Below are 14,204 nucleotides of genomic sequence, written 5' to 3' on the forward strand. Positions count from 1 at the left end.
AAAACAGCACTTGCAAGTTGAGCTTCACCGACCTGAAACAATCTCGCCTCATGTTCACGTTCACGCGAGAGTGACAAAATGCTTTACGGTAATTAAAAAACAATGTATATATTATGACTTTATAAGACAATTTCGAAAATTACCCACCTCCATCGAGTGTACTGTATTTGCAAATTACCCACCTCCTCTTTCTAGTACCGTATTAAAACTACTGCGCTGGTGAGCGTTGTACTCGTTGTAGTCCAGAGCTGGGCTTGGAGTATTTACGACAGTGTGATTCACTGAAGGAAACTGTAGGGGGAGCTTCGCAAATCTTACTGAGTTCCACTTTAAATCCTATTAATCAGACCTGTTACCTTTAAGTAAATTAAAACAGTTTTGAATATAAAGGAGAATTTGACGTAGGTTTTATTTTACCCATTGACCTTAATTAGTAAATAACTATTTAAATTATGTAAATAACTGAGAGCACAGCAGGTATCTCAGAGCTGCTAGTGTATCGTGCATTCAGTGAATTACATACCCACACACAACTGCTATTTGAATTATATTGTTTAGTTACAGGAGAACAGAGAAAAACACAAGCTCTACACCCTGTTGTAAAACCAAATTTTTATTAAAAGTCACCAAAAATGCAGATTAGTCACCTCTGATTGAGCTTATGGGATCATTCTATGCCATTATTTGTGTTGCTAGTTATTATTTTGCTTACAGTAATTATATTTAGTAATTAATTAGAGTGATGTATTTAATAGATCAATCAAATTAATCAAAGAATGTAAAAATGATATGTCAATAAATAGCTGTGCAAGGAACAGGAAAAGTGCAGAGCATTAATAAGCATCAATATATGTTTTGCTTTATATCTTGATATATCTGGAACTAAACCTGCTCAATTCACACTGTTGATCTGATTGTACTCGATGAGTCTGACAGTGATGTCTGCTATCGTTTGTTCTGATCAGCTCACTTCTTGTAGATCTGATGTCATAAACCAGCACAGCAACAGTAGCCACACCCACCAGAGCAGAGACGACCAATCGGATCACAGCTTCAGTAAAACCACAACAGTGGATGTGATCTGAAATGAAAAACACTGAATTTAGAGCTCTTTCATATAGATTTGCTAAGCACACTTCCCTTGCTTAGCCAAATAATCTTAGCTAGTAGGCCTATTGTATGGTTAACAGAAGCAATTCAAAACTCTTTAAAGCAGTGGTCGCCAACCCGTCGATCGCGATCGACCGGTCGATCTTTATCACTGTTCCAGTAGCTCGCGAAAACAACAGAAATATGAGTACAAAAATACATTACATTTCTCCAGTCTTTGTACTGTATTTTTGTATTTATTTTTCTGTTATTTTCGGGAGCTACTGGGACAGTGATAAAGGTAAATAGCCCACATTATGTCTGAGTCTGTAAACGTCCATAAACAAGAGGCCAGAGACGCTGAAAATGGACGCGAAGAGGAGACAATTCTTTAGCAGACAGCGCAGCTCACTGTTCACTGTTCAAATATAGGAAGAAAATATAAATATTGAATTGGTTGTGAGGGGTTATATGAATGCATCTCTAAAAGGAATTACTGTCTTCAGAAAAATTTCGATGGCAATGTCATTTTACTTTCCTCTTACCTCCGAATAAATGTAACGGGGTATGCAGCCCGTCTTGTAGGGGGAATTCGTTAGAGCTGCCCTGGAAGACTGAATAACGAAAGGATCTTAGTCCCCGTTAACAGTGCTTTTAGTCTTATTATATACTAGTGTACATATGTTGTGTCCTACTTTATTGAGATGCACTCTACAGACCGGCAAGGGTAGGCTTCAGAGAGAGTAATGTCACAAGATGGCTTCCTGAAGTAAATGTATGTGAGACACAGTCTAAAATACTCCTCCCTTCCCTGATCTAATAAAGTGGGTAAGACGCCCCTACTCCCTGACAGCTTTCAACCAAAAGAAAAATGAATAAATAATACACTGATAGTAAGTACAAAAATTAAACAGGGTTTATTTTCTGTATATATTTTCCTTCCTTGTAATGAAGTGTTACTTAATCTTATTACTTGTTACTTATAATCACCAAATAAAAACAAAAAAAACAAATACAGTCTTTGAGTTTTCTTTTTAACTCACTATGCCACAATCACCTTCAATTTAAAAGTTATTAACTTTTAACCTATACAATACTCAAACCCAATGGTTATTCAAAATAGAAAACACCTGTAATTTTTCTATACCCCACTTAGGATGAGTTTTCACTGTGCAAATGATCACTGTTAGACAGTCACACTTGAAAAAAAAACACAAGAAACAATTGCAAACACAATGAAATTTCACATTAGAAACACTTACGTGAAACGTCCCTTTAGGTGTTCACATTCACAGTTCACATTTGGTTCTGTAGTTCAATGAACTCTCACATTTCACTGTTCATCAAAATATCAAAAAGACTTAGGAAGAAGAACAGTCCATAGAAAAATGTTTTGAGATGAGTGGTCTCGACGTAGCGTGCGTTGAAATAGACTCCTAATTGAATCACTCAGCCACAATGAAACATCCCAAAAATGAAAAAGTACTAAGATGAGTCGAACCCAAAATGAATCAAACTGAGATGAATCAATCTGCAATGTCGTTGAATGGCAGGGTTACACAAAATAGTCTGAAACTTGAAATTTCACAAAAACTACGTCCCAAACGAATGGCAATGTACAGCCGTTCTGTACAGCAGTTATCATGCGCGATGACAGTGCAAGACAAACAAATGACTGAGACCAGTTCGGTTGAATCGAATGAAACTAGTTCGTAAGGCTGCAGAGGCTGCTTCTCAATTAAATATTAAGAGTGCAAAACACCGCAAAAACGTGACAAATCTCTTCAATCGTCGTCAATCAAGGGAAAACTGTACTTTAGAAGAAGCACTTACAGTTCTCGTAGCCTTCACGAACTATTAACGTTGCTGCATCACTGCGTCACAGTTGCACAGCAATGCAATCCACGGAGCAAAACGACACAAAAACTCCAATGACGAAATGCGGGATACAGTTCACAAAAACACTTGATGCTGTCGTCCTTTAGTCGACTAAAGCTCCGATTAACACTATCAAACGAGCTTCTCGATCACGACACAACACTCACTTTCTTTTTGTGACACTATCAAACACAGCGCGCATCTCCTCTCTCTCTCGCAGTGCGCCCGAACACACCGAAAATCAGTCCACACGTCAAAATAAAAGTCCCCCACAAAAAATAATTTAAGATAATATCTACCCGTTACATTTCCCCCCTGCTAAACCCTGCCACTCCATCGACATTTCCAGCAGATTCATCTCTGAAACACAAACAACATATTAGGAAGACATCACATTACAAATGTACAACTCAATCTCCAAATACCTTAAAGGTTACAGAACTTTATGGACTCTTATTTTAAAATGTAGTCATCCCTGTATTTCACAGGTAAGGTACCCTTGTTTTGCCTCTGAGAACGTCTGAACTCAGGAACACTTTCTCTTTCAACTTCTGAAACATCAGCATCATCTGAGTCATCTTGTACCCTCAACTCTGATTCTAATGTTGCAGCCTGACCCTCATTGCTGTCATGCTGTCCTACTTCCCCTGACTCCCCTCGATCCACCCTTGTGTGTGCACTGTAAGTGGAATGTTGTGCAGTTTCTGGAAAACAGATAATGTCTGACATGTCTGTGTCTGACTCTGGCTTGTCTCTCAATCCGCGCTGGTGTGCACGCGGTGTCGTAGGTGTCGGGAATGAACAGTGCCGAAGCTGATCCCTGTGTACTACCTTCACCGAACCCCCCTTTTCTGGTTTAATAGTAAACACGGGTATGTCTGAGTGATTTTGCTTTACTACTATGTACAGTGTGTCTTCCCATTTATCCTGAATTTTGTTTCTACCCCTGTGTTTGTGGTTACGCAGTAGCACCCGATCTCCAGGCCTCACGAGAGCTCCAAATGATTTGCGGTCATATATCCTCTTTCTTCTTTTGGATGCCTCTTGAGACACTGCGTTTGCAACCTCCACAGCAGTTTTCAATCTTGCATGATGACTTTTCACCCAATCGTCCAGGTTATCAACCTCATCCTCTTCTAAATCCTTTTCCCCAAGCACATCCATTGGTAAACGGGCATCCCTTCCAAACATCAGATAGAATGGGGAATAACCAGTGGATGAATGGACATGACTGTTGTAAGCCATCACCAGCTCCGGAAGGTGAGTCTTCCAATCCATCTTTTTCTCTGGTGGCAAGGTTCTTAGCAAATCATGCATGGTACGGTTGAATCTTTCACATTGAGCGTTCCCCTGTGGATGGTATGGGCTGGTACGGCTCTTTCCTATACCATAGATTTTGCAAAGCTCCTTGATCACGTTGGCCTCAAAACACCTGCCTTGATCTGAATGCAATCGAGCCGGACAACCGTAATACACAAACCAGTGCTTAATCAGAGCTTTTGCCGTGGTGTTTGCTGTCTGATTCTTGGTAGGAACAGCAACAGTGAGTCTGGTGAACATATCGGTAAGAACAAGTACGTTTTCGTACCCTCCAGAAGACTGCTCAAGCTGTGTATAATCCATGGCGAGGACCTCTAATGGGGCCGAGACATTACTACATGTCATAGGAGCTCGGAGTCTGGGGAAAACATCCTTGGCCAATATACATCTTTTGCACTGCCTTATCCAACATGGAACATCCACAGACATAGAAGGCCAGTAGTAATTACGTCTCATTCGAGTCAATGTACTTCTCTCCCCGAAATGACCTCCGTGTTCATGTTGACCCTCATACACCTCACACTGTAAAGGTTCAGGAACGACCACCTGCCAGACCTCCTCTCCATCCCTAGGGTCGAGGATGCATCTGAATAGCACTCCCTGCCGCAGCTTAAGACGGTCAAACTCCTTGGCAAGCTTCTTCAGTTTCGGGTCCATACAACTTTGACCCACTCTGCTTGGTTTCTTGCCCTCGGCCACTGCTTTATAAATGGGACAGATCATAGGGTCATTTCGTTGGTGCTTTCCAATCTCGCTCCAGCTATAACCACTTATTTCTCCTCTTACAGATGCTTGCACCGCAGCTTTACCTTTAGGTTCCTCCTGGACAATCTTTTTGGCTGGCCACAAACATGCCCTCACTTCGTCAGCTCCTAGCCGGATGAAATCCTTACCATCATCATCCATCTCCGATTCCTCCCTGGCAGGGATTCTCGATAATGCATCTGCACTCGTGTTGAGTCGGCCAGGTTTGTAGCATACTTCAAAGTTGTACTCCGCCAGTTGTGCTACCCAGCGTTGCTCAACTGCGCCAAGGTTAGCCGAATCAAGGTAACGTAGCGGGTTATGGTCGGTAATCACGGTGAATTTTGAATACATAAGGTATTCTCTGAATTTTTCCGTAACTGCCCACTTCAACGCAAGCAGTTCCAGCTTAAACGCACTATAGTTTTTGTCATTCTTCTCTGATCTTCTCAGACCCCTGCTTGCATATGCCACGACACGCTCAGTCCCTCCTTGCTTCTGACTGAGTACAGCCCCCAGTCCGTGATGGCTTCCATCCGTGGCAAGGGTGAAGGACAAACTGAAGTCGGGGTATGCAAGGATGGGGGGAGACATCAAGCACCCCTTCAACTCGTCAAATGCAATCTGGCATTCTTGGCTCCAGGTGAAATTTGTAGAGGTTCTGCTTTTCTTTTCTCCACCTACCAAAGCATGTAGTGGTTTGGCAATCTGTGCGAACCTTGGAACGAATTTTCTATAGTAGCTCATAAACCCAAGTACTTGCCTGACTTCTCTTACACTTTTCGGAACTGGCCACGTGTGCAGGACTTTAACCTTTTCGCTATCCACTTTTATGCCTTCTGCGGAGATCTGGTGCCCCAAAAACTTCACTTCTGGCCTAAGGAGAAAGCATTTGCTCGGCTTCAGTTTTAACCCATGCTGTTTCAGACGGTTGAAGACAAGTTCTAACCTCTCACAGTGGCTCTCAAAGTCTTTGGAGAAGATAATGACATCGTCCAGATAAACCAGAAGAACGTCAAAGGTCAAGTCACCAAGAACCACTCCCATAAGGCGCTGAAAGGTGGCCGGAGCGTTGCACAACCCGAATGGCATCCTGGTCCACTCAAACAGGCCAAATGGGGTGGTGACAGCAGTCTTCTCTCGATCCTTCTCACTCACCGCTACCTGAAAGTACCCAGCAGTCAGGTCTAGTGTAGAGAACAGTTTAGCATTACCCAAAGCATCCAAGGACTCGTCCACCCGTGGAAGCGGATATGCATCCTTACACGTCACTTGGTTCAGCTTTCGGTAATCACAGCAGAAACGCACACTGCCATCTTTCTTCATGACGATAACTGCAGGTGATGCCCAGGGACTGCTGCTCTCTTTGAGAACTCCCTGGGACACCAGATCTTGGACATGCCTTTTGACCTCTTGGAATATCTGTGGTGGTACTCTACGATGTCGCTGCTTTATTGGTGGTGCTTCACCTGTAGGAATATTGTGCACCACAGCCGTGGTGTAGCCATAATCTTGGTCATCCTTGGAGAAAACTTCTTTGTGCTTAGATAACAACCCAATGAGCCTCTCACATTGTTCTGGTGTGAGTCCTTCATAGTTCACTTCAACAGGAACTGGTAGTGGCACAAGTGAGTTTTTATCAGCTTGAACCTTGTCTTCCACCAACTCCTTGACATGAAGTGCGCCATCATCTTCCTCAAATTCAAGCATATCCTTTGTGATGACCTCTTTGGGCCTATACACAGAAGCAACCCTGGCTCGGGGAGCAAGTCTAACAGCCTTTCCACTCAAGTTCACCATACGTACAGGGACCTTTCCACCCTCTGTTTTGGCAAGAACGTGAGCCACTAGGAGTCCTTTTGGCAAACTTGTTCCAGCTACTGGCTCTACTAGCACATGACTTCTTACCCTCGGTGACACTCCACAACGACCTTCCAGCACCTTCTCACAGCGGGGAGGAATAGTGACAGCCTGTCTTCCGGCAATCTTGACATAACCGATCCTTCCATCGGGCCTCAGATGTCCTGCTTCTTTCTCAACTCTAGCAAGCACTCTCCGGACTTGAGCTTCATCTCGTCGATTATACTTATCAATCTTCTCCATTCCCTCCGCTGAGATGAACAAAGACTGAACTTCATTGAGTATATTCATCCCAATGATCCCAGACATCCCTTTCATTTCCTTCACATCAGGGCTTGTGTCAGTGAGAACGAATATACACTTCCCAGGAAGTACTTTTCCCAGACATTCTACATCAGCCTGTAAGCATCCCAAGACAGGAATGTCCAGTCCATTGGCCGCGGTCAGCTTAACCCAGCACGCAGAGGATAACTTCAGGTTTTGCTCCTCAAAGTGCTGCCTGAAGTGTGACTCAGATATGGTGGACACCTCTGACCCTGTATCTAAGAGGCACTTAGTCTTGACACCAGCTATCTTCACCTCAATTGACAGGCAATCCCCAAAAGCACCTCCCTTATGTTCTTCAGCAGTCTCATCAGCCAGCCATTCTGCTGTGTGACATCTAATCAATGAGGGCCCTGGGCTTTTCTGCACCATACCTCCGGAGTCATTTTCTGTAACTTCAACTAACTCCTCCACTGTATGCTGTGATGGAGCTGGACCCCTCCTCAACTTACCACCTTGCGGACAAAAGCGACTGGTATGTCCGGGTTCACCACATGAATAACAAATATAACGGCCTTCGCTGTCTTTTAATGGTTGCTTCTTTGGACGGCTCTGCTGTGGCCTATTTCTCTCCTTCCCATGAACAGCTTGATATAGTTCCTCTTGACGAGCCGCTATTTTTTTGATCGCCTCATGAAGTTTCTCCAGCGACAGAGCAGAGGAAGCATCCTGCACTGCAGCAGCATTCACTACCCCTCTGGCACGGGTACTGGACCTTACATTACTAGGAGTCTGTGTTTCCTCCTCTTCTGACCAGGTAATTGCTTCTTGCATCAACTGAACAAAACTCAAATCTGGTTCAGCTTTAACTCTACGCTTCATCTCTCTTCGCAAAAAGTCATCTTGTAAGCCTAGCACCAACTGCTCCTTCAAAACATTTTCAGCATCTGCCACTCTGTTTGGCTCTCGGCGCTGCACACGATTAAGTCTTTCCCGAAGGTCATACGCATAGGAGCGTATTGTTTCCCCTACCTTCTGAGCACGATCATAGAAATCTTTAAGCCTCGTACCAATGGGCACTTTATCTCCGTAGGTGTCGAGGAGAACAGTGAAGATGTTATCAACAGTCTCTTCCTTTCCATCCATCATAAACTTCACTGTGGCCTTGGCCTCGTCTTTTAGATTCTGTTTCACCAGCTCAATTCGATCCTCAGTGGGAACTCTCATGACCTGAAATGCAGACTTCATCGATACCACCCATTCTTCAATACTCAGCTCTCCTGGCTTTGACACACAACCACTGAATTCAGGCAGCTTCCTGTCTCTGGGAATATAAATGGCAGCTGGGGTCGGTTGTGCAGAAGTCTGGCTCTCAATTACCACCTTTGCTAGGGAAAGGGCTTCTCTCTGCTCTGCCCTGGCTTGATCGAGTGCCCCTGCCTGCTCTGCAAACCGCCTTTGCATCTCCGCCATCTCTCGTCTTAGTTCCTCGAGCTCAGACATCTTACTTGAACAACCACTTGCGAGCCTGGAGACGTGTGACTAATTAAATGTGCCTAATTCTATCCTGTTCGTGACGCCACTTTTGTAACGGGGTATGCAGCCCGTCTTGTAGGGGGAATTCGTTAGAGCTGCCCTGGAAGACTGAATAACGAAAGGATCTTAGTCCCCGTTAACAGTGCTTTTAGTCTTATTATATACTAGTGTACATATGTTGTGTCCTACTTTATTGAGATGCACTCTACAGACCGGCAAGGGTAGGCTTCAGAGAGAGTAATGTCACAAGATGGCTTCCTGAAGTAAATGTATGTGAGACACAGTCTAAAATACTCCTCCCTTCCCTGATCTAATAAAGTGGGTAAGACGCCCCTACTCCCTGACAGCTTTCAACCAAAAGAAAAATGAATAAATAATACACTGATAGTAAGTACAAAAATTAAACAGGGTTTATTTTCTGTATATATTTTCCTTCCTTGTAATGAAGTGTTACTTAATCTTATTACTTGTTACTTATAATCACCAAATAAAAACAAAAAAAACAAATACAGTCTTTGAGTTTTCTTTTTAACTCACTATGCCACAATCACCTTCAATTTAAAAGTTATTAACTTTTAACCTATACAATACTCAAACCCAATGGTTATTCAAAATAGAAAACACCTGTAATTTTTCTATACCCCACTTAGGATGAGTTTTCACTGTGCAAATGATCACTGTTAGACAGTCACACTTGAAAAAAACACAAGAAACAATTGCAAACACAATGAAATTTCACATTAGAAACACTTACGTGAAACGTCCCTTTAGGTGTTCACATTCACAGTTCACATTTGGTTCTGTAGTTCAATGAACTCTCACATTTCACTGTTCATCAAAATATCAAAAAGACTTAGGAAGAAGAACAGTCCATAGAAAAATGTTTTGAGATGAGTGGTCTCGACGTAGCGTGCGTTGAAATAGACTCCTAATTGAATCACTCAGCCACAATGAAACATCCCAAAAATGAAAAAGTACTAAGATGAGTCGAACCCAAAATGAATCAAACTGAGATGAATCAATCTGCAATGTCGTTGAATGGCAGGGTTACACAAAATAGTCTGAAACTTGAAATTTCACAAAAACTACGTCCCAAACGAATGGCAATGTACAGCCGTTCTGTACAGCAGTTATCATGCGCGATGACAGTGCAAGACAAACAAATGACTGAGACCAGTTCGGTTGAATCGAATGAAACTAGTTCGTAAGGCTGCAGAGGCTGCTTCTCAATTAAATATTAAGAGTGCAAAACACCGCAAAAACGTGACAAATCTCTTCAATCGTCGTCAATCAAGGGAAAACTGTACTTTAGAAGAAGCACTTACAGTTCTCGTAGCCTTCACGAACTATTAACGTTGCTGCATCACTGCGTCACAGTTGCACCGCAATGCAATCCACGGAGCAAAACGACACAAAAAGTCCAATGACGAAATGCGGGATACAGTTCACAAAAACACTTGATGCTGTCGTCCTTTAGTCGACTAAAGCTCCGATTAACACTATCAAACGAGCTTCTCGATCACGACACAACACTCACTTTCTTTTTGTGACACTATCAAACACAGCGCGCATCTCCTCTCTCTCTCGCAGTGCGCCCCGAACACACCGAAAATCAGTCCACCCGTCAAAATAAAAGTCCCCCCCAAAAAATAATTTAAGATAATATCTACCCGTTACATAAAGTAGCTAATTATTAGCGCAGTTCAGCTTTGTTTACAGCGGTAACCAAGGATACACTGTATCTCTGCTGCTCCATAAGCGCCACCTGCTGTCAGAGAGTGAATCTGCATCTCATTCAGCCTGCTGTTTTTGTTTCAAGCTTTTTTGTGTGTAGCATATAATTTCACTAAGATAAAGTCAGACCGTTCTGTTTTTGCTTTAAATCTTGAAATTAAATCTCAATTAATTCAAATAAAAAACAACTGCTCATACAATGTGATAGCATCTTTGTTTGGATTGTGATTTAAAAGCAGTGGTTCCCTCTAATTTTAAATGGCTATGTATTTTTGTTTATAATAATAATAATAATAATAATAATAATAATAATAAATATCTGCAACCAGTGTAAGAATCGGCCAATTTGCTTGTAAAAATAAATAAATGAATAAATCAGAATCTAAATTGGCCATGAAAAAAATACTAAATACAATCTGGGCTGTCTTTTTCTATCAAGTAGATCTTGTCTTTCATAAAGGTCGAGGTCAGGGATCTTGGGCTTAAAAAGGTTGGTGACCACTGCTTTAAAGGGTTCCTTGAGGAATCTGTGTAATATTGTGATTCTTTCTCCATAATGATTATTGCCTAGCGTTAATGTTCTCTGCATTAGTGCAGCATGAGGCGTCACACACAATACTCTGAGATGCACAATTCACTTCTCTGTCTTCTGTCTGCTATATCTGTTTTCTGTTTCTATGAAATCACACAAGAAAATGTAAGCAAATGTGCCCCATAAATGCTCAGATGACATACATGAACTTGGCTGATAGAGATCAGTAATGTTGGCGTCCTCAGTCTGGTTGATGGTGGAATTGTTCACAGCAGAGCTGGACGACACACGGTTTGAGCTTGATGATCTTTCTGATGATGAAGAATATTGTGGAGTCGCTGATAATGACAAATTGTGGCATCAATCTCATCACATATACAGATCAGTGCTGATTATAATGAACTTTATTTATAATAGATTTATATATGAAATGTAATTAAAGCAGTCAATATCATAACATGTGGATTCAAGGAATATTGAAAATAATGTTTTAACATATTAATATGACAAATATATAATATAAATGAATGGCAAATTATACTGTAATTCTCCTACCAAAGACTTTAACATTGAAACTCATGTAGCTGGTCTCTCTGCTGGCAATTGTTAGTTGATAAAGTCCAGAGTCTGTGGTTGTGGTGTTTGTGATGGTCAGAGATCCGGTTTGATCCAGTTTCAGTCTGTCTCTAAATCTCTCATCATATGTTGAGCTGGTTTGCATGAGCCTGCTGACTTCAGCTATTCGAGTGCCTCCGAACGTCCACTGTATCAACAAATATTTCTGTACTTCAGTAACATCAATGTTTAGAGTGACAGAATCTCCCTCCATCACTGACACTGACTTCACTTCATTTGTCACATCTAGAAAACAAACAGACACATGTTTTGTCAAAAACTAAGATCATTATGTTGATCATTAATGGCCAAATTACAATTGTAATCCTCTAGCGTGGATGTTGAATGATTTTCAGTGAACCAAGACTTTGAAATGGGATCTTATAAGAGATGAATAATAATGAGTGTTCAGGAGTTCAGTATCAGGTGAGGTTTCTTCAACACTCACTTTCATGTGCAAACAGAAGTGAAACATAAAACACTCATCTCTGGATTAGACTAAAGTGGTCACTAAACCTTGTTCAGTGGACCAGTTACAGTTAGTGATTACCCACATTGCAATGTTTTCTGGCCCAGCTCTGGTCCACACAGCCCCATTTCCCTCGGCCCATATGCCGCAAAGAATGATGGCCTTGAAATGTCCCAGATATGGATTAAAGTCAAGGGCCACACATGGCCCATAACTGGCCCGAGTCTCAGCCAGTTACTAACCCATAACTGGCCCAGCACTGGGCCTGAAAAGGTTTTAGTGTTGGTACTGATTCTCAGCCTTAAATAAACCAGAACTGACAGCTATAGTTGCAAAACATAAACTGCAAAATTAAAGTATCCTAATTTAGTGCAAAAAACATTTAAAGAAAAAATGTATTAAACTTTTAAGAGAAAAGCACTTTTTTGCAGGTATATACTGAATTAACTACATGTATAAATTAATGTATTTATGTCACTGCATCAGCAACCACACACTTACTGCCTTTAAATAAAGCAATATGCAGCTTAAAATCAGTGTTTTCTGGCTCATCCTGGACTGAAGCACAGGCTCTACTCTTCAGCTCAATGATGACCCACAAAACTCAACAAGAAACTCTTTAAATCCCAACAGAACATTAAACACTAACAGATCTCTCAAGATCTCAGCATCTTCAGTTATTACAATCCAGACTTTATTATTTTTTTCATACTAAAAATTCTTGTTGAGATCAAACATAGATTTAGATGTTTATATTTTATTTAAAAAAAAAAAGTTGATCTGTTATCATTATTGAGATCAGTGTTTGGTTTAGTTGGGCATTTAAATTAGGGCAGGCACTGCTGTCAGTCGTTTGACCGTTATTTTAATATCAGTAAGAGATAAATGTCCCATAACAAAATTTTTGAATTAGTATTTGTTCCTGTCATAACTTGAGAGAGATAGGTCTGAGAATTAAAGATTGATCATTTACTGAGTGAGTTCAACAGCAGCAGTACAATCAGCCACATCACAGCTGGATTCACATGCGCAAACAACAGCTTCATCTTTGCTGCTTTTTTAGTCAAACTGCATTAGACTCTCATAAATATTCACATACAACTCTTAAATCTCACTCTACAACAGTTCTTCACACAAAGCATCACATGCTGAAGATTTGGATTAAATGATCACAGAATTTTTAATCAGTTCAATATTTTAAACTGTATTGTTTGTGTGTTTAAAATGAATCTTTAAAAAGTCATAACAGATGAAATGCTATCATTTCAAATCTATCATTTTAAGTCAATTTTAAATCAGCCAAGTCAACTGCATTAAAGTGCACTTAATTGGCCCAAGATCACAATCCTGAGTATTTTGATTCCTTGGATTAACGACTATTATAATGAAATTAACATTTTATGTCATTCATGTTGGATTACACAGCAATTGTGACAGTTCATTTGTTCAGATGGAGTTAAAGACATCAATATCTTAAGGAATATTGTAATAAATAGAAAAGAACCATTATAATGCAGATATATTGACATGAAGGGCAAATTATGCTTTAATTCTCTTACCATAAACTGTAAGATTGAAATTAATGTAACTCGACCCTTTGCTGACAATTGTTAGTTGATAAAGTCCAGAGTCTGTGGTTGTGGTGTTTGTGATGGTCAGAGATCCGGTTTGATCCAGTTTCAGTCTGTCTCTGAATCTCTCATCAGGACCATCATACGTTGAGTTGGTTTGCGTGAGTCTGTTGAATTCAGCTATTCGAGTGCTTCCAAACGCCCATTGAATCAACAAGTATTTCTGTACTTCAGTAACATCAATGTTTAGAGTGACAGAATCTCCCTCCATCACTGACACTGACTTCACTTCATCTGCATCATCACCAAACACACCTGATGAAAAAGCAGAAACATGTGTTATTAAAAACGATATAAAAAATTTAAATGAAATTACAAATCCCACATTGCAAGCAAGCTTGGCCCGAATGTAGCCTCAAACTGGCATTGCTGGCCTCCTGTCATCAATGGCATGTATCCTGTCAGCCAGAGCTGGGCCATGTGTGGCAGTGATGGCCGATTGTTGGTGGGAGGAGTGTGGCCCAGATCAATCCAGTGATCATCTGCTCCAAACCAGGATTGTGACCTTGGGCCAATTAAGTGTATTTGACTG

At 41.1% G+C, this 14,204-nt stretch overlaps 1 protein-coding gene across 1 annotated transcript; it reads right to left on the reverse strand.

Annotated features, from left to right (window-relative positions):
- Positions 1–860: 860 nt before the first annotated feature.
- LOC137028170 (uncharacterized) lies at positions 861–13,883 on the reverse strand. The gene is made up of 3 exons (XM_067396938.1): positions 13,601–13,883; positions 11,161–11,295; positions 861–1,081 (listed from the first exon to the last, which is right to left on the reverse strand). The coding sequence occupies exons 1-3, from the start codon at positions 13,881–13,883 to the stop codon at positions 861–863; spliced, it is 639 nt and encodes a 212-aa protein (XP_067253039.1).
- Positions 13,884–14,204: the final 321 nt, after the last annotated feature.

This window comes from Chanodichthys erythropterus, chromosome 10 (genome assembly GCF_024489055.1).
Source record: "Chanodichthys erythropterus isolate Z2021 chromosome 10, ASM2448905v1, whole genome shotgun sequence".
In the NCBI taxonomy this organism is placed as follows: Eukaryota; Metazoa; Chordata; class Actinopteri; order Cypriniformes; family Xenocyprididae; genus Chanodichthys; species Chanodichthys erythropterus.